Source organism: Enhydra lutris, unplaced genomic scaffold (assembly GCF_002288905.1).
Source record: "Enhydra lutris kenyoni isolate GAN:26980312 unplaced genomic scaffold, ASM228890v2 scaffoldscaffold66, whole genome shotgun sequence".
NCBI lineage: Eukaryota > Metazoa > Chordata > Mammalia > Carnivora > Mustelidae > Enhydra > Enhydra lutris.
Window position 1 is genome coordinate 5,863,478 of NW_019154150.1, and position 19,961 is coordinate 5,883,438.

Sequence of the window (19,961 nt, forward strand, 5' to 3'; positions counted from 1 at the left end):
CCAAGTAAAATGGACCACTGCTGCCTTGTTTCCCGACCTAACTCCCAGCACTTACTGGGCCTCAGCTCTGCTCGTCTTGAAGCTGGACCCAAGCTCGACTTGGAGGGCTGCGAGGATCCCTGATATCTGCATGGTGCGTGGCATCCATGACCTTCGCTGGTCTAATGGATGACTGTGCTCCAGCTGTACTGTGACATGCTGGGAGTGGTGTCTCTCATACTCAAGGGTACTGTGAGGACACACGACAGGTGAGGCAGAGGGGATGCGATAGACCAGTAGTGAGGCCGCTGCACCAGTTCCACGATGGATTCATAAGACAGTGACCAAGATGTAGAGTGCAGACCAATTAGGAATAGTCTGGAAGGTGAAGGTAACCACACCTGCTTTTCCAAGGCTCTGAAGCTGTGCGATTCACTAGGCAGGAAGACAGCCTGGCTTCAGGAAATGACCTTGAGTTTAGCATTGTCAGTTTAGTGACATCCAAAGGAAGATGTCAGGGCATCGGTTTTGTGAGTGTTCTGTGAGCAGGAAGGAAACCTGGGGGCTGGGAGTAGGGATGAGTGTATGTATGCTCTGCACACAGGTGGTGGCTGCCGCTGGCTCTGTGCGATCTCTCGCAGGGAGAGTGCTGTCCACGGTAGCCGCCGGCCACCTGTTGCTCTTTACATTTAAATTCGTTCACATTAAATCAAATTAAAAATTCAGCACTTCAGTTGCACTAACCACATCTTAAGTGCTTATAAAACATTCCTTTTATCTCAGAGTGTTCTGGCCGGTGGTGTTGATCTAAGTGAAAGGGGGAGAGGGCCTGGAGTTGACCCTTGAGGATTGTTTCCAGAAAAGAGCGGGCACAGGGCAGGAGAGGTGGGAGGACTGGAGGGCCAGGTGAGGGGTCATGTCATAGTCACAGGCAGAAAGGAGTTAGTGGCAAGATGTCCAGTGCAGCTGTGATGAAGCCGTCAGATGAAGACGGGAGAAACACCCTTGGATTTAGCCACATGGCAGCTGGGTGACCTTAGAGGGAACTCTTCCAGTGGGTTCACTGGCCAGGAGCCACAGTGGGGTGGTTGGGGAGTCAGAGTGAGAAAACAGCCAAGGGAGACCATTCCATTGACAGGTTTGGCTGGGAGAGGGAGGAGGAAACTGAAATGTCCACAGAGGGGAGAGTGAGGGTGGGAGGTAGAGAGGAGGACTTTGTTTGTCTGTTTAATGAGAAAGAGTAGGATGGTTAATAGCCTAAAGAAAATTCCAAGAATTCATTCCCTAGATATACTCACGTTCATAAGTACACCTTGGTTTAGGGGACTAGTTAGCGAATTGTCCCATGACAAACCCCATACACATTCAAAAGAAAAAGAATTTTCTACAATTCCTCATATAGGACTATCTCTAAGATTTATTTTTGCAAGATGCAGAACAGGGTATATTATGCTACACTTGTATTAAAAACAAGAAGGATATCCTCAGATAGCATATGCTGATATTTGGCGTGGGGGACAAAACTTCTGAAAGAATGATCATGAAACTGGTCATGTATTAAGAAATTTCCTCCCAAGATGAGGGACTGGGGGACAAAAGTGGGAGTGAATCTTTATTAATGATATTTTTCTAGTGCGTGATCCTTTTAAACTATGCACATGTATTTTAAAAATAAAAGTATTTTTATAGTCACTAGGACAGAATTTGGTTGAAAGAGAGAGAGGTTAAATAATCAGGAAAGGTAAACCACCTTCTGCTTTTCTGGCCAGGACCCCTTGGCCTTTGATTACTCCATCGAGCTCTCCATGAAATCGGGCATATTTTAACGTAATGAGTTTTTGTGATATTCCACGTTAACCATCCCATATTGTCTACTTGTGGATAACAAATTATCCCCGAACAATAAACGCTGGCTCTCTCACAGTGTCTGTGAATCCATACATGCCTACCAGGGTGCCTCTTATGTTGGGTAGAGCTGCAGGTGTCCCAGGACTGGCTGGGCTTACACCCATGGCTGGGCGCCTCAGGGCCCAGACATGGGTTCCTCACCATGTGGGCCTCTCCCCAACAGGGCAGCCAGCTCCTGTCAGAGCCAGTGCGCGAGAGAGAACGCACCTGAGCCAGAAGCCACAGTCTCTTTGTAACCTAATCTCAAAGTGACATCCCCTCACCTCTGTTGTGTCGTGTTGTTGAGAAGTGAGTCGCTAGGTCCAGCCCACACTCCAGGAGAGAGGGTTCCACAAAGGAGTCATACCAGGGACAGGGACCACTGAGGGCTAGCAGAGGATGCCCACCACTATATCCCCAAATTCATCTCAATTGAATGCTTCTTTATATGGTGGGTGATGTTCTATTCCAGTTCATCAAAAGATCTTTTGCATCCTGAATAAAAGGGAACTCCAGCATTCATCACTGTAACCTCGCCCATAACCTTATAGCCTCAGAATAACCAGCTGCTATTCTGCAGTAATAGTTGAGGGACTCCCATCTGTTTTTGATACTTCCTGAATTCTGTCAGTTTGATAAAATTTGGAAACTTTGATAAAAAAAAAAGGAAAGTACTATCTCTTCACCCTCCAAAATCACTTTGGGGACAGAACATTCTCCCCTATCATGTAAGAGACAGGCCTTGATTTTAGGAAATACACACTGATGTGTTTAGGGGCCAAGGGGCTTATGGTCTGCAACTTACTATCAAATGGTCCCCCCCCCAAAAAACAAAAGAGAATAATGAAGCAAATAGGACAAATGAAAGCAGTTGGTAAATCTGAGTAAGAGTATTTCTGACTCCCTTAATACTGTGTGTGCAATTTTTCTGTAAGTTTGAAGTATCAAAATTTAAAGTTTGAGAAATAGTTCTCAGACCCATCCCCAGACCTGTTAAATGAGAATTGCGAATGGGACCAGAAAAACCCGTTTTATGAAAGATCCTCAGATACATTCTGGTTGTCAGTCAGCAAGGCTGAGGGCCGACTACATGAAAGTCTGTCTCATTCTTAAAGCTGCCTGTGTAGAGCATCTGAATTTGCCAGTTGGACTTTGCTTCCTCGGGTCCCCGTGGTAGTCCCATGGTCCATTCCCTAACTGCCGCCCTTGGTTCTCCTCCAGCTGTAGAACTGGCCCCTTGGAGGGATGGGTTTTGGTGGCAAAGGGGGAGTCTGACTGTGCAGCCCAGGGAAGAAGGGAGACTCCCAAGATGTGTTGGTGGTCACTGTAAAGGGCAGAAACACTGGGTCTCAGCACAGAGTGGTGCAGAAGCCTGGCTTGTTTGGCTCCTGTGCCATACCTCAGAGCTCTGGATCCCCCCAGTGACCAACCTTGCCCTTGGGAGCCCACTCTGCCTCAAGGAAGCCAGCGGGCAGACAGACAACATCCTACCAGCTCTTACATCAGGGTTGACCACTTGCCGGTGCACAGAGGCCTGCCTATCCTGCGTGTGGCAGGCTAGAGAAGCTTCCGGGAGTGTGCCTGCTGTGCCATGTCTTCAAAGAGCAGTAGGCATGCAGAGGTGTAGGTGAGACCCCGGGACTAGAAGCTGCTGCCAGGTCGGTGTGCTGGAGACGTCAGGAGAGAACTGCTTCCCTCTGAGCTCCCTGCACACCAGCCTGCCCCAAAGCAGGGTAAAAGGGCCAGTGAAGATGGCAGGGTGGGGCTGGAGGTGGGCTCTGAGAGGTGGGCTCTGAGAGGTGGGCTCAAGGTCCAGTCCAAGCGTATCCACTGGAGCCAGAAATGCTGGGGTCTCCCGCGCTCCCCCAGGGACTGCAGCTGCTTCACAGCGTTGGGGTAGTTAGCAGGTGCCACAGTGACCTATCGTGGGTGGGGTCAGTGGGACTCTGCTGCACTGAGGACCCGGAAGGCAAGAACTCAAGACCCGTGAGCGGGGCTCCCTTCTCGGTGGGTCATTACTGGTGGTGAGCCTTTGCCCCCGATGAGGTCTTTGTTTGGAAAGAGCTGTCCTCGCATTGTGTGGAGGCCCTTCAGCTCTGACACACCCACTGTCTTGTTCTGTTCCATTTCCGCCTCGTGCATGTTTTCCACTTGCGGTTAGCCCTCACTTCCTCCCGGCCCGGTACAGCTGGCTGCTGCACTGTGCATGCTGGGGGAGTGTCTGGCTTTTCCAGCACACCAGGGCAGTCTCGATACTCGTACCAGTTCCTTCTTGAGGCGTGGTGGATCTTGGTCTGCAAGCTGCTTTTGTTACCATTAAGGATATCTTACTCTTCTAGTGGTCTTCAGGCCCTTCCAGTTAAGCCTACAGAAGTTAAGAGCATTTACCCATGTGCTTTGCCACATGCTTCCCCAGAATGCTCGATTCAAAGGGGGGAAATGTACAGTCTATACCCACAACCTGCTGCAACTGGATGATTCTTGATTTGGTGCATGCTTGGTTTTTGGCTTGTCCAAAACAACTTATGGAAACACTGATTTGCTTCCCCCTCCTAAACCCATGCGAGCAAACTGTGCCTCAGCTGCAGGCTTTGCTAGATGACACAGAATCACCCCACAAACACCTGGCCATGTGCACCTAAAACATTTATTCCGTGCCCTCTTAACAAAATGACCTGCAGATCATTCAGGGTAAGAGGCAAAAATCATCTGTATTTTATTACTTTTACCAGGGGCTTCCCTGTCAGCAAACAGCTTATCTCCTGTGCCACATGCTGTTCTTGGCTTCACGCAGGGAAACGGCAGTAATGGTAGAGGAGGAACTAAATATTTGAAAGCATGTTTAATTCAACACCTATTAGGTAGATCAGCTCGTGTTTCTAAATAGCAAAGCAAGGAGGCAGAGTTCTGACACTCCAGATACTGGGACCGGCTTAGAAAGCTAAGTCCACAGCCACGTGGCTTAAGCAGGATTGTGCTGGCTGACAGCTCAACACAAACTGTGACTGTGATCTCTTCCAGAGGTCGCACTAAAGACAGCACTGATCACACGGGCTGGACTCCATCCTTCTAGAACTTTCCAGATTCTGGAAAGCTTGTGATGGAAACAGAAGGAAGCCTTTGCTGCTCTCCCAGCATGAAATGCAGTCATGTTTTGAGACCTGGAAGAAGTGAGTAGAACCAGACACTGTTGGAATGAAGTATTGGTACTAGCTTCTTCTGTGCAGTGATTTCTAGGAGCTTCATGAAGTGCCCTTTTACCACTTCTCCCCCTATTTTGTGTGCCCTTCTGAATGCAGTATGCAGATAAAATGGCAATGTTTTAGTCCTAGTTTTTCTTCTTTTTGAATTTGTAAACCTTTTTTTTTTAACCAAAAAACACCTGAATTTAGTAATATTGGCCTCACCCAAAGAACCAAGAACATCTTCTAAGTCCATTTGTACATTGTGCATTTAGGGCCCGAGAACAATCAGAACTTTCATATTCCCATTAGATGGACAAAGTGAACCTGTGGTGTTGCATTTAAAATAATAAAGTAGCTATTATTCTACTTCTGTTATCTTGGAGAGAACACGAAAGAGCCTTTGTAATAGGGTCATAAAAGGGGTAAGCCCATGCATTTGTTCATGCTGCCTTTCAGAGCCTCCCCTGATACCTGGGAGTGCTGCTCTTCAAGGCCTAGAGGGGTACATGTATGACGCACTGAGGGGCTCACCTAGGATTGGTTTCATAATTAATTTCAGTGAAACTGTAATCATTGCAATTTAGAAAACCCCATTTTGGCTCATGTAACACCAACACGTACTGGGCCACATCTCCCTCGGGGCACATGCACACTTGGGAGAAACCTCACGGGGTCTGACTAGACTGTATGTGGGGTGTCAGTCATGAATGCTCTCATTTCTTCTTCATCTAGACTCTGTATTCTGGTAACACCAGGTTCTTAGATGTCTTTGATCTCTAAGACACATGTTTGCAAAAAAAAAAAAGTCCTTTCTTCCTCACAGAAACAGTGAATTTCATGCCTGTATTATACCATAGACATGAACTTAAAAAAAGTCATCTAGCCTGCTTCTAATTCCACTTGTTAGAAAGTCTGACCTGGATTTCAACCCCCCCCCAGAGGAAAGTTAATGGAAAGATAATCCCTGGGACAGAGGTGGTTTGGTGCCATGGATAGGTTTCAATGGCACCAACTAGGACAGCGTTGTGTCACTCCAGTTCTAGATTTCAGGACGCGCTAGACAGCCTAAATGTTCTCACGACCCTGGGACACAGCAGTGAGGTGTGTTTGTGTGTTCGGTGACATTCTTGTCACCCAAAATTCAGCCATCAGTGCTGGTTACGGTCGCTGCCACTCACCCAGGAGGGAATATAAGGCGATGGAAAGAAAAGTGGAGTAAAAGATGGAGGCGAGAAGCAGGAATTTTTCCGTTTAATGAGGCTAATAGATGGGAATGAGTAGGCCTTAGCTGCTCTGAGGGAAAGGGATGTCCAGTGAATGAAGGCTAGAGCCCCACCTTCCACTGAGGGTGTTTTTGTTGGAGAAAAAGATCAGGTGTGATCAAGTAGACCATCCCTGGCTCCAGCTTTGCCCAGGCTCCTCCGAAGGGGCGCTGATGGTGGCAGTCCTGCTGGCTCCCAGCACGGGCACCCAGGACCCTACCCCAGCCCTCCCCCACCCACCCAGAGTGAGGGGAGCATGCCAGTGTCTTAGGCAATGGAGGCAATGTGGCCTTGTCAAAATCGCAATCAGTGTTACAACTATTGGTTGGGTTTTAGTCATATTATTGGTTGTGACTGTTAGATTAACAGAGGATAGAGATGTTTGTGTTTATCAAAGAGCCATCCAGTGTTTAGATGGGGAGAAACGACCTCACTGCTCTGGGAAGATCCTAAAGATGAGGGCGGGGGGTGGCATGTGCTTTCTCTGTGGTCTGAAATTGAGCATGCATTTTATAAGCATCTTTCACAAGATGCTTTGGTGATGGGTGAGGTGTGTCTAAAGGCTGGAACCACTCTGCAACAGACAGGAGCCCTTTCTGTGCTTACACATACCCCAGACCCCCATGGCAGCCACACAGAAGGGGTACAGATGCCTCTTGGGGCAGAGAGGCAGCTCGCCCTGTGTGGTCATGCCCATTCATCCTGCCCTCTCACTCCTTGTTAGTAGTGATGGCATTATTTTCTTAGATTAAAGGTTATTCCCCCTTAATATTAATGAAAAGTGTTTATTTTAAATTGAAAAAAATCTTTAGTTGAAACCCTGCTGTGGGGCGTAGACTGTCTCCTATATTTAATTCAGTGGACTGTTTACCTCAGCCCTTTATTTTCTAAACTGTCTGGGTTTCTGCTTCATGGCACAGTGAAATCCTGCCCCTCCCACTCCTTGACTCAGGACTCAGATGAAAGGCTGGGCTCCAGGTTCCCTCTGACTGACCTCCACACCACCCACTCACCCCACAGTCGAGGTCCTATTAGAGACCTTTGATTTCTCTTCCTGGGGCTCTTACGCCTTTGTGTATCACCTTGACCCAACCAAATTGTTGAAGTTTCAGTTGCTCAATCCCTAAATGCCCCCCCAGCCATGGCTTTCAGTGAGCCTTTGGGGGGTTTCTTTGGAGGAACCATGGATGCTTTCTGTCCTTTCTCCTTGTCTACTGCTCCACTCACAGCCTGAGCCCTGGGATGCCCCTGCTATCCACCTAGGACCTGCAGATAAAGACAATGCCTAGCCTTGTCAAAAATCTCTCTAGGTCTCATCTCCTAAGGGACCCCAGTGACCTGTGTGTAAGCTTATTCAGGGAGAGAACAACACTGCCTCCCTCCTTGGCTCCCAGGGCTTCCAGACAAAGAGCGAGTTAAATCCTGAAGCCCCAACACATCCTTCCTACAGTCAGATCAAGAGTGGGCCAGTTCCTGAGTAGGGACACTGTGACAGTCTTGTCCAGGAAGTGCCTCCTGCAGATGCTTGGTCATCTGGGTGTTCGGAAGCACAGGAGTCCTGTCTTGGTAAAGTAACATCACTGTGTATTCAGTATCGCAGGTGATGAAGAGCTATCAGATTATCCCCCTCCCTCTCTTCTGACAAACTGCCCAGGACCATATTGCAGCAGAGGGAGTGGATGGAGGGCTGCCTCCTGCGCTTCACTGCAAAATAACATCATGCCTGGAGACCTAGTTCTTTCAATGAAAGGTGCCATTCGAAAAGGAACTCAATTTATAAAGGAAATTTAGTTATTTGTCCCCTGATTTGAGGCAAACTGACCACCATACTTTTTTTTTTAAAAGATTTTATTTATGTATTTATTTATTTGAGAAAGAAAGAAAGCAGGGGGGGCGGGTAATAGTGGGGGAGGGTGAGAAAGGGGGAAGAATCCCAAACAGACTCTGTGCTGAGTATTCAGCCGACACAGGGTTTGATCTCACAACCCTGAGATCATGACCTAAGCCAAAACCAAGAGTCAGACACTTAACGGACTGAGCCCCCCAGGTACCCCCACCATATTCTTTTTACATGATTATTTACCAAAACACAAAACGCTTTTTTCCCCTTTCTCATACAGAATTGGTGGCCCCTTCATCCGACTTCTGTGACTCGCCAAGGGCTCCCATTCTGTGTCTTCCTCACCCTCCCTTTTATCCCCTCCTTCTTCTATGGTCATGATATGCACTCTGTGGTTGGCCGTTCCAGAAGTACTGAGTGTCTTATCTATATATTCTCTTATTTCCTTAGAATTACTCATAGCTTGCTTTTGATCTCAGGGACTCTGGCTCTTGTTATTTCTAATGACACTTCTATTCCACATATTCCATCTGCATTCTGACCTGACCCCCATAGTGGGCCATGGAGAGGGCAGGGTTAATGCCTTCTGCCCAGGCTGCTGCTGGGCTGTCTCCCCTTTGTGGATGTCCCCAGGCACTCCAGGGCCCAGCCATCCTTCTTCTCTACACTTGGGTCTGGGTGTTTCCAAAATGCATCCATTCAGTTCAGCTGCCTTTTAAGCAACATCTGTTACCAGTTTTCTCTCCTCATCTAACGAAGGAGACATCGCTTATTTTAACCTTGGTTGTTCCTGAATAATGTATGACTGTCTGTACTCCCCTTTCTGTGCTTGGTGAACTGCACTTCGTTGCCACATTTAAGTCCTGGTTCTTTCCATTTTCCTTCTTGGAAGGGCTCTCCTTAGTGGTTCACCCATCGCTAGCCTTATTCCGTGTTGGAGCTGTTGGAGCACTTGTGATTTTGCCAGCTAACATTCCCACAGCATTTCCCACATTCGCTGGCTCGTGTGCCCTTCAGAGGCCTTTCCGTTTAAAAAAAGAGGAAAAAAAAAAAAAAAGGCCTAAATAAATAAATAAATAAAAGAAACAACAACAACAAAAAAGCCAAGGATGTCTGCCTTCTTAAAAAATTTAACTCTTAAAACTTCTTTCCTGGCGTTGTAAGCAACTTTTTAAACCTTGCTTGAATTTGTGCTTACAGGTCAGAAGAGGGGTTAACATGGTGGGTTCTAGAGCCAGACTCCGGTGGTTTAGAGACTTAGCAGAAGCAGAGACTCCGAGCCAGGTGGGATGGGAAAAAAATTGAGACCTTACCAAGAATCAGAAAGATCTCAGCAAACCCTCCTGAGATGGAAGTGCGAGCCAGCTGACCCTGAGTCTCCCAGTGCAGGGGGCTAGGCATGACATTATAACAGCGTGAAACCAGAGATGCAGCAGCAGGCTGGGCTCAAACCTCCTGGGCGCGTGTGACCTTGGGCAGGCTGTGTGACCTTGGGCAGGATTCTCAACCTCCCTGGGCCTCGATTCCCTCTTGAACATAATGACAATGTGATGTTTCTCATAGGGTGGTTCTGAGGAGCAAATGAGTAAATAGATAGCATTTAGAAGAGTGTCTGGTATGTATTGTGATGTAATTGTTGGTCACTAAGTTACACAAAAACAATAGAATGAAACAGACATTGAAAGTGAAATCAATAAAGCAGGAGGCAAAAAGAGTTTGGATATACAAGCACAGTTAGAAGTGCAGGAAATGGGCAGGCAGGGAGTAAGTTGCCAAGAATGACTGTGGAAGGACAGAGGCCATGAGCAGCCCAGATGAGGGCCTTCTGCACTTCCCAAACCCAGCGAGGTAGGCTGGTCTCTCATCGATTTCACTTTGTCATTTTTGTGTGCATTCAGCAGCTTGTAGCCACCTATAGAACTCCATAGCTTTAGCAGACACATAATCTTAGCAGCCTAGGTTTCAAAGACGGCTGTGGCTAATCGGATGTACTTGGCTCTCTGACTCCAGAAGCATCCAAATTAGTGCATACCTGGGGATGGCTGGGAAGCAGGCCTTAGGCTTCTGCAGGCCCCTCACACTCTATAGAAAATAGTTTGCATTCTCAAGCTATCTATAGAGTTTTCCTTCCAAGAGCCTTTAACTTCTGCTTTTGGAAATTTAGCCCTGAATCCCAATTACACAGAGAAAGCAGGACCCAAACGATAATTTTAAAAGTAGATAAAATGTTTTTAATGTTAAACTGACTTATATTCCCCAGGGTCAGCCTGTGCAATTAATGAACTTGTGGGCTCTGGAATGTCACCCTTTGGGTGAGCTGGGCTGGGCCACCAGGTCCTGAAGCCTCTTTAGAGCTGGGTTTTTATCTTGGAGGGTTTTTGTTTCCAGCTGGGATCAAGCTGGTCATCCGGCAGCCTTCCTGGTGGCCCTTGCCTCTGCTCCTCCCTCCACCTCCCCGGCTGTCATTGCAGACCCCCTGAGCCAGAACCACACCTGAGGGCTTGGGGGAACCACAATTCCCGTTCCCACTGAGCCACAGGCCTAAGGGGCCCAGACCTGCATTGCTACCAGGGCAGGTAACTGGCCTCTGAACGACATCCTGGGCCTTCTGACATAAAGCTCACACTGCAGTGTGCTTTTTGGGACGCCATACGTGTGCTCGACAGACCTGTGATCCAGATAGTGATGTTGCCTTCAAGAATATGAGTGTGTCTCCTCTACATACCCGCGAGCAAGGAAGACTCCCCAGTTCACTGCAGTCATGCCAAGCTCTGGGCTGAACAGTGGTCATGCCGGCTGCCCCGGAGCTCCAGGCTGTGGTCCCCCTTCCACCCGTATTGGCGGGGTACAGGCTCTAGCTCTCAGTGCTGTGTCGTGGGCTGTGGGGACAGAGCCATGCCCCCTCTCCAGAGAGTCCACACTGTGTGGGATAGAATATCAAAGCAGGAAAAACCCTCACATAAACATTGACAAAAGCAGATGGTGTGTGTGGAGCACAGGAATCACGGTGGAGGGTGAAGGTGACAGGCAGCCCTTGTGGGCTGAGCGACCTGGGGTTGAGTCCAGAACCTCTGGGAAGCCTCTGTGATTGCATGTTCTTGTCCCCTGTTTTAAAACCTGGCTTGGGCTGTGTTTGGATGACGACGTTGAGGAGTGGGAGGCCAGCACTGGGAGCAGGGGGTGTGCTGGGCAGGCAGGGTGAGCAGGGCCCCATGGAGGACCGAAGACAGAGGAGGGGCACAGAGGCACCCACCATAAGGGCTCCAGTTCTGATCTGAGCAACAAGGTGGTTGTGGCCCCTGAGATGGGGTGACTGGGAGAGCAGCTGGCAGGGGTGAAGACATGGGACTTAGAACGCCGACGTGTCTAATGGTCAGCAGACCTCACGTTTTGTACGTTTTGTCAAATACTGAGGAACCAGGCCACCCCCAGAGGGAGAGGTGGCATAGGCAATGCCCACAGGACAGCCTGAAGGACCACTGCCCCTGCCCCTCCTGCCCTTCCCCCACTACGGTGGGGTTTGTCACAGCCTAAAGGCCTTGCCAGGCCCAGGGCAGAGCTAGAGTGTTTCATCATAGTATTAGAGTATGTCCAAAATCCTGCTTGTTTGAGGTAAGCTTTCCTCTAGATATAACAAATAAAAAGAGTCTTGAGGCACCTGGCTGGGTCAGTCAGAAGAACACACAACTCTTGATCACTGGGGTTGTGAGTTTGAGCCCCATGCTGGGTGTAGAGATAACTTAAAAAAATTTTTGTGTGTGTGAAATGTCCCATTCTTTACTTTCTTTTTCACTTGAACAGCCAGACCGTTGCTTATTTGTGCCCTGATTCAAGCTACAGGACCTCAGACAAGTTGCTTAGCCTCAGCCTCATCAGTGAATGACACAGAGAAGACCTCGCTTGTACTAATGAGGGATGCATGGACAGGGCTGTGCCCGAGGGAGGCTTCCAGGCCTGCTCCTTCCTGCTCCCTAGAGCTGGAGTGGCTTCCTTCCACCCCGCCTTCGCCTTCGTGATAGACTCGCCCTGGGGAGCCAGTTACATCAGCATGGAGGTGGGGAGGGGGCCGTGCTCTCAGCCATGGCGCTATCACAAGGCCTCCACATGAGAGGCCACAGGCAAGATTCGGGGGAACTGGGTGCCGCAGGTGCCGTTGCCAGACTGAACTGGCCCGGGAACGCAGTGCCTGTCTGAGCCCGTGAGGCCAGCAGCCAGCCCGCATGGCAGCCTCTGAGCTCTGCACAGAGCCAGCTCCTGGCCAGTGAAGCTTCTAGTAAACAGGAAGAGATGAATGCACAGGCTCTCTCTGTCCTTCAGCCAGGAGCTGCCCAAATAGAGTCTTTCTGTGGGTGGTTGTTGCTCTTGAGGGGAAGGGGTAATGGAGTAGCTGCTAACAGATTTCCTATTGGGCAATAATGTAATCCATTGGTTGTGATTTCCTGAGTGCTGTGAATAGAAAGATCCCGGAGCTAACTGCGGGGTCAGCCAGAGAGAGTCCCTGCTACCAGCCCAGGAGGGGGAAGGGGCCATCCCAGGTCTGTACAAAGTACTGCAGGGCTCAGGAAGCACTTCTGTGCTTCTCCACAGGGAAAAATGGATCCAATTACGTCCTTTCTTCTGTTAAGCCGTGCATTTGAACAACACACTTCGTGATTAGGTTCCTCTGATAATCATTACTAATAATGATGCAAGAAGTCAGTCTGGGCTTTTTAAAGAATTATTCGGAGCATGAGTGTTTTAAAGAGTCATGATTGGGGAAGATTTCATTCTCTTCATTCTGATATTTTTTGTAGGGAAGAAGTTAGTGCTATTATATTTCTTATATTTTTAATAAGACTTCAAGAATCCCTAAAGAAGCCAGGTTTGTTTGTTTGTTTAGGGAATAATGTTGCTCTCTCCCACCACATCCACCTATAGGCAGGGCTGCTAAAGAGCAGAGGCAGCCAAAGAGCTGGGCGGCAGGAGGCAGCCTGGTGCCAGAGGGCTGCTCTGTGCCTCCTGGCCTGAGCCCACAGTGTGGCCTGGAAGGGACCTGCTCATCCCCCTCCACTCCAGCTTACTGATCTGTGAGAGATGGCAGGCAACAAATCAGAGTCTCCCAAGTTGGGAGAAATTCAAGGGCTTGTTAAAATTCAGAGACCTTGGACCCCACTACAGACAGGGGAGTTAGCCGTGCCTCAGGGAGGGGCCAGTGAGTCTGCATTTAAGAGGTGCTCAGACTCTTAAGTGGCCACAGGACTGAATGATTATCAAGGTTCTTCCAGATTAGAAAATCCGTGCTTCTGGAGTTCATTCTGCGAATGCTCACGGTCTCCCCCAGTAGGGGAAGATGTGGGAAGCAGAGTGGACTGGAGCTCAGCCTCTTGGCTCCTCTGCACCAGGAGGGTGGGGTTAGGGTTCTTTTCCAAGTTCATGACAGCAGATAGAGGAGTAATGGACAGCAGCTGGCTTACCTGAGAGAACCTGTCTCAAGGTGCAGTGCAGGAATGGCGGAGGCCTGCCCGTTTGCACAGGACAGGGCTGGCTGTCACTCACCGACCTCAAAACCAGTTTAAGTCTCCTCCTGTGGCAAGCAGGCTGCTACAGCTTGTTTCTTCTAATCTGCTGCGATGTTTCTCTGGGCTTGAGCCATGGGTCTGAAGTTCTGCTTCGGCCACTGGCTACCACGTCCCGCATGGAGGACAGGAGATGCAGGGAGACAAGCCAAGCCTCTGCCCCCCTCGCAGCCAGGATGCTCAGCCCTACGCTGGCAAAGGCCTGGGGAGCACAAGTCTTCCCGTCCACCATGGGTCATGTTTCCTGTGGGGGTCAGGACGCTCCACAAGGCAGATCAGGCCCTGAGGGACCCACCACCGAGGGGAAGGGCTGTGGGCAGGCTTGGCCAAACCCAGCAGAGGGAGGGGCCTGGTCACTGCACTAGTAGAGACAGGTACTCCTGCTGCCTGGGCTGGGGCTTGACAGGATGGTGGGGTCCCTGGCCAGCATTCCTGCCTTTGCTCCCAGTAGCGCAGCTCAGGGTGGATAGCCCATGACCTTCCATATATCCCCTGTGCTCAGGAGCCACCCTGAGCAGGGCAGGTGCCACAGATGGGGTGGTGGGTTCTGAATCCCTCCCCGGTCCTGAGTGAAGCTCCTACCTTGGCCTGGGTCATCCAGAGGAGAGGGCACGTCAGGCAGAGCCCTCCTCCTGGCCACTGTGGGGCAGGACGCCCCCTCCTCGGAGATCTGAGGACAGCTCTGTGGCCCTTCGCCTGTTGGCAGGGGGCCTCCCAGCCAGAGCCACACACAGAATGGGAGAACAGCTTGCACCCTGCAGGGAGCCTCACAGGCTCCTGTGGACCAAAGCCCACTTTGATTTACCTCCGCATGTGGAATGCTAGGGAGGCCTGGCTAGAAGATTCCATGACAAGCTAGGGAATAGTTTATCCTCATTCTAGTTCTAGTTTAGTTAATGTTATTTAGCCTTTAATTTCTTATGGCTGCTTGTCAAATCAGGAAATAGATTCATATTCTCTCTCACAAAAAGACCTTTGAAAAGGTCTCATTAAGTGTTAATTGACATCAACTAGAAGAGTCGGCAGTGACCTTATGATTGTGTTTTACATCGGCAGTTAATAGGGAAAGTGGCCTCGTTAGAGGACAGGAAGGGCTAGTAGCCACAGAAAAGGGAGCAGATGCACTACGTAACTTCCGGGGCACTCTCACGTGGCCTGGCAGTTCTGCTTCTCCAGCCTTGAGAACTAAATCAGACTGTCACCCTGGCAGGCTAAAGGCTGTGCAGACCCTGCAGCCGTGGGGCCTGAGGCTGGTGTCAGCCCCTGTGGGGAGGCTTGGGGAGATGCTATGGCCCGTGCAGCAGGAGCTCACTGGTGCCCGTGACCCACCTGCCCCCTTCCCCATAAAAGCCATCCCTGAAGCCTGTTCCTGTGTAGACCGTGGGCAGTCCCCTCCACAGCTCATGGTGGGAGGGGCAGCCACCAGGCTTAGAGAAGGTGACTGTCTGGAGTGAACTGGGGTCCCCCGAGGTACTACAGATCTAAAGGATTCTCACTGGGCAAAATGGGGTTGAATCGAGAGGCAGAGGCATTTGATTCCAGAGTATGAATGGGACTCCTCTCCCGGAAACAGAGAGAGCATGGCATTGTGTCCAGCCCTGGGTGGTGCTGGGGGCCCCCAAGAAGGACTCCCAGCTACCTGAAGCAGCGGCAGTGCTTGTGCTCAGAGCTATGTCTTTCCCAGAAGTAAATAACTGTTACCAAAAATCAGTGTGTGTATTTTAAGCCAAATTCCAAAGGAGTTATTCATTTTTTCAACAAACAGGGCAGAGCTATAGTCATATTTTCCAGCACCCATGGGACAGAGGGGGCTGGGAGCTATGGGGGCCTCGGGGACGGGCAGGGGGCGCCCCAGGACTGGGAGCAGCAGGACCACCTCGCCCCCAGCTGCCTTGGCTGTGGGCTCCTTCTGACACCTCCCTGCGAGCCTGGCAGGCTGCCCCTCCGTCTCGGCCTGGCTCTCTGGGAGATTTCATAGGATGGCCCTAACGGCTCTGGATGGCTCAATGGCTCAGAATGGTCCTGTGGCCCTAGGGTCAGAGGCCTGGTGAAAATGTCTGTTGTTTTGGCGTATCTGCTCTGGGCCAGGGACTTCACGTTCAGTGACCCCTGTGTCCACCTTGCAAACATGCACCCTGGCTGCTCACGTGCAGATGTGGCAACAAAGGCTCAGAGAAGTCCACTTGCCAGGGTCACCAAGTTTACAGGCACAGAGCAAGGACTTGGCCCCAAGTCAGTGCTCCAGGCCCCTGCTCCGCTCTTTCCCCTCCCCCTGGCCCTGGGGATCCAGGGAGGAGAAGATTCCAGCTGCTGCTTCTCATTTCTGCCTCTGTAGATTCCCCACTGGGCTAGGAGGTTCACACAACACGATGTTCCCAGCCTACGCCTGCAGGCTCCCATCTCCTCGGGGTCAGATACGGGGGCTCTGCACTCTGGGGAGACCGTGGGCAGTGTCAGAGCACCCCCACTTCCTGGCTTCTCGGGCCACAGAGTGTGCTGTGATGGAGCTCAAGGGACACCACCACCCAGGGCCTCTCACAGCGGGGGCGGGAGCCTGTGTCCCCCCCTTCGGGGGGCCACCAAGCTGGCATGGCTCACCCTGTGTTCTGTGTTCTCTCAACAGCAAATGAAGCTCATGGCCCAGAACCTGAAGGAGGACTCAAGGGAAGGAAATAAGGAGCAGGAGGCCTGAGCACCCACCCGGGCCGCCCGAGCGAGAGCAGAGGGGCACCTGGAGCAACATGGCCGCCCCTGAACCCAGACCCAGGGCGTGGCCACAAGTAGCGGCAGGCCCTTCCTCCCCTCTGCGGTGTCCCGGTGTGGGCCATGGAGAGGGGAGCTGAGACCCAACCCCTCCCAGTCCCCCGCCCAGCCTGCCCCTTCCTTCCTGTCCCTGCCGAGGGCCCCCATGCCCCTGCAGCAGCACGACGGAGGCCCAGAGCCTGGCTTGCGGTGGACCGCCGCTCCCCGTGCGCCCCTCACAGCAGTGGTCAGCCCTGGGGGGTGGGGCGGCAGGTCAGGTGCGGTGCCCACCGCACCACCAGCGGGCCACCAGCAGGCCAAGTGCGGGGGCTTCCTGCGGGGCCTCTGTGCAGAGGGACAGGGGCGAGCCAGTGTTTCCAGCACCTGGACAGCTCCAGATACCTCTTGCCTGGTTCTCCTTTGCAGTATGTGAACAGACCCTTTCTCAACAAAAACCATAGTAACTGAGCTATTAAAGGCGACACGTACCTCTCTGACTCCTGCTTACCGCACGTGGACTGAAAAGGCCCTTCTTCTGAAACGAGCCCTAGTCAGGTTGTCAGAGCTCCGAGCTGAGAGTGGGGCTCTGCTTGAGGCTGGGCACCTGTGTGCCACTTCCAAAGCCTGTGGCCAGGCCCAGCCAGTTCTCGGGAGGTTCCGCTGCCCCTGGAGCCCGTCCCCTAGTGGGAATGCAACATGCCCGTGGCCCCCGGCACCCTGGTGTGGGCTCACCCCCCACAGAAGAGAGCTTCTGCCCAGGGGTGCCATCCGCCCCCTGCCTATGCCCAGAGGGCAGCACACACCTCTTTCACGGGCACAAAGGCGGTAACCCTGGAGCTCAGGCTGCTCCCCTGGCTGTGTCTTACCTCATCTGACCACAAGGACCACCCAGGAGGGCAGAGCCTGGCTCCCTTTCCCTGCCAGCTCTTGGGCTCAGCCTCGTGCAGCAGTCGGACCCTCTGTGCCTGGGCCCATGTTCCTCACAACGGGGTACCACAGACCCATGGGCCCTTCCTTCCACCAGGGAAAGAACAGCTGGGGAAAGGGGCTGAGGACCTTCTAGCTTCTAGACCTGTCTTCCTCAGGGGCCCCGCACCTTGATTCTCTCCTTCACCTCAGAGTGGAGATGGCCTCAGTGGGCCCGTTCAGCAGTCGGCTGGAAGGCCCGACGCCCCCGTCTGCCCCTCAGTGTGGTCAGGTTGGTCCTGCCAGACTGCCGAGTCAGCACGGACCTCTCTGAGTCGGCTCTACCCAACTGCTGCTTGGTCTAAGGCACTCCAGGGCCCAGCTATCCAGTGGTGGTTCCAGGCTTGATGAAGACTTTCTGGAACATGCTCGGGTTCTGAAGCCCTGGTGAATGGCCGCCACCGCTGTGGTAGTAAGCCGAGTCCCCAGGAGCTTCCTCACAGTCCAGCCCGAGTGCTGTGTTTGCTGCGGAAGGGTCAGGTGTCGATGGGGTTCTTGGACTAGCTCTTGGTCTCCCACAGGTCCTGACCATGAACAGGAGTTAACTCCCTGCCCCTGGGCTCCCAGCTGCAGGTGGCCGCTCTCCGGGCTGGCCCTCCTCACTGTGAGGTGCCCGTGCAGAGCCGGGGGTCCCTGCACTGGAGGCGGTCTCTCCCAGGAACCTCCCTGTGCCCTTCCTCGGTACCACCGGCAGAAGCGCAGTGCTTAACCAGGGCGCAGCCTGCCCTGTTGGGGGCAAACGGTGCCCCTGGGGTAGGCCATGGTGCACAGGACTCACCTCCACTGGGGCCACAGGGACACGGAGGCTAGACGTGGGATCGCCAGGTTGTGTCAAAGGGAGGTGGGGGGTAGGGGGTGCCGTGTAGGTCTGCTGGCCCCAGAGCTGCTCCATGCCTTCCAGCTTACGGAGGGTACTCAAGAGCAGGCATGGAGATGCCAGGACCTTTCACTGCTCCACTTTCTGGGGTCCCTTATCCTCCTAAGTGGAGAGGGACATGGAGGACCATGCTGCCCTGTCCCCACCCAGCACTGCTTGCCACAGCCTGTGCCCTGTGCTTCTTCTCCCTCCACTTTTCTGCCCGCTGATTTGTTCTCTTGTTTCTGGCCTCACCCCCGCCTACAGAGCCAAGCCACAGCCCTGCCCCACTTCATGCCCACTGCCCCGGGCCTCCCTGCTCTGTTCCCCAGTTCTCCCAGTGTCCCTGAGGACGGCAGCGAGCGAGCACCCTGCTCCCACGTCTGCAGCCCACCCGGCCCCCAGAGCGGGCATGAGAGGAGGCCCCCGCCTACCTTGACACACGTGGACTCCGGGTCACTGGCCCCAGCCTGGCCGTCCCATGAGGGAGCAGCACCAACGCGGGCCCCAGCAGCAGCTCCCCACGGGTGGATCAGGCTCGGACAAGCAGGAACCTCAGGAATCCAGCCCTGGGTTTCTCAGGGGTGGGCAGAGGGGTTGCACACACTGTGGTCAGCCAGAGGAAGTGGAACCTGAGTGTCGGGACCCCAGGCCCAGTCGGCCCTGGCTTTCCCGGAGGACAGCAAAAAAACACTTCGGCCCCAAGGGGACCACGGCCCCCGCTGGGCAGGAAAGGGCCAGGGAGTGCTGCCCCAACTCGCTAGGAGGCTCTGCACACCCCACTGGGGAAGGCACCCAGCGGTCTCTCCCCATGGCCGATGCTCCCCACCATCCACCCCACTCACCTCGCTGAGGCCCTGGGATGCTGATTGTCCCTAAGCCCATAGATTGTCGGTGGGCCTTGATCCTGGTACGGTTTGGCCATGGCCTGGTTCACACCTCAGCCCAACTCCCCTCACACCCCCGGTAGGACATCTGTGGACACCCCAGCAGACAGCCGGGCTGTCACATGCCACACAGGTGCCACAGAGACCCTGGAGTGTCCCTCTGATGAGGCCCGGGCTTCTGCTGGCCGAGTCCAGCCCCTGGCTGCCTTGGGGAGAGGGGGTCAGACAGTGTGGACCTTCCTGCCCCTCCTGAGAGCCGCACTGCCCCACTCCTCAGTAGCAGCTCAGACGCTCAGACTTGAGGACAACTCTTTATATTGGTGGCTTAGGGGAGGAAACCAGAAGCCAGGATACCCAGGGATACCCAGCCCTACGATGAAGCTGGAAGCCAGGGGCCCACTGCCCTCCCTGACACCCCACGCGGGCCTTGGTTTCCTTATATTGTTCTCTTTTATAGATGAGGAAGCTGAGGCACACGGGGTTCCCCTAGCAGTGCGGCCACTCTCCACACTGCTTGTGGGCCCACAACTGCCAGGATCCTACCACAGCCGGCACCGAGCTGTCCACCGCCTCCCGCGCTCTCCTCAGCAGCTCCTACGCTTTCTCCCCCAGGAAACTAGTCACAGAAGGAAGAAGGCCTGGGATCCTCCAGCTGAGTTACTCCAAGAATCCCACGACCCTGTGAGGACAGTACCTGGCCCCAACCCTTGGCCAACAGCAGGCAACAAGGCCAAGTCTGAAGAAGCAGGCCAGGCTTGGCTCCCTGTATCCCCCGCTCCCCCAAGGGGGGCTTGAAGAGTGG

General features: G+C 52.7%; 1 protein-coding gene across 2 annotated transcripts in view; it reads left to right on the forward strand.

Annotated features, from left to right (window-relative positions):
* The window catches only part of LOC111159072 (anoctamin 10), a 200,413-nt gene extending 183,508 nt beyond the window's left edge, over nucleotides 1-16,905 (forward strand). For both annotated transcript variants that reach the window (XM_022521455.1, XM_022521456.1), the window contains one exon: nucleotides 16,332-16,905. In XM_022521455.1, coding sequence (XP_022377163.1) covers nucleotides 16,332-16,400 — 69 coding nt within the window. In that variant the 3' untranslated portion in view covers nucleotides 16,401-16,905. The remainder of the gene's footprint in view (nucleotides 1-16,331) is intronic.
* The last annotated feature ends 3,056 nt before the right edge of the window (nucleotides 16,906-19,961 follow it).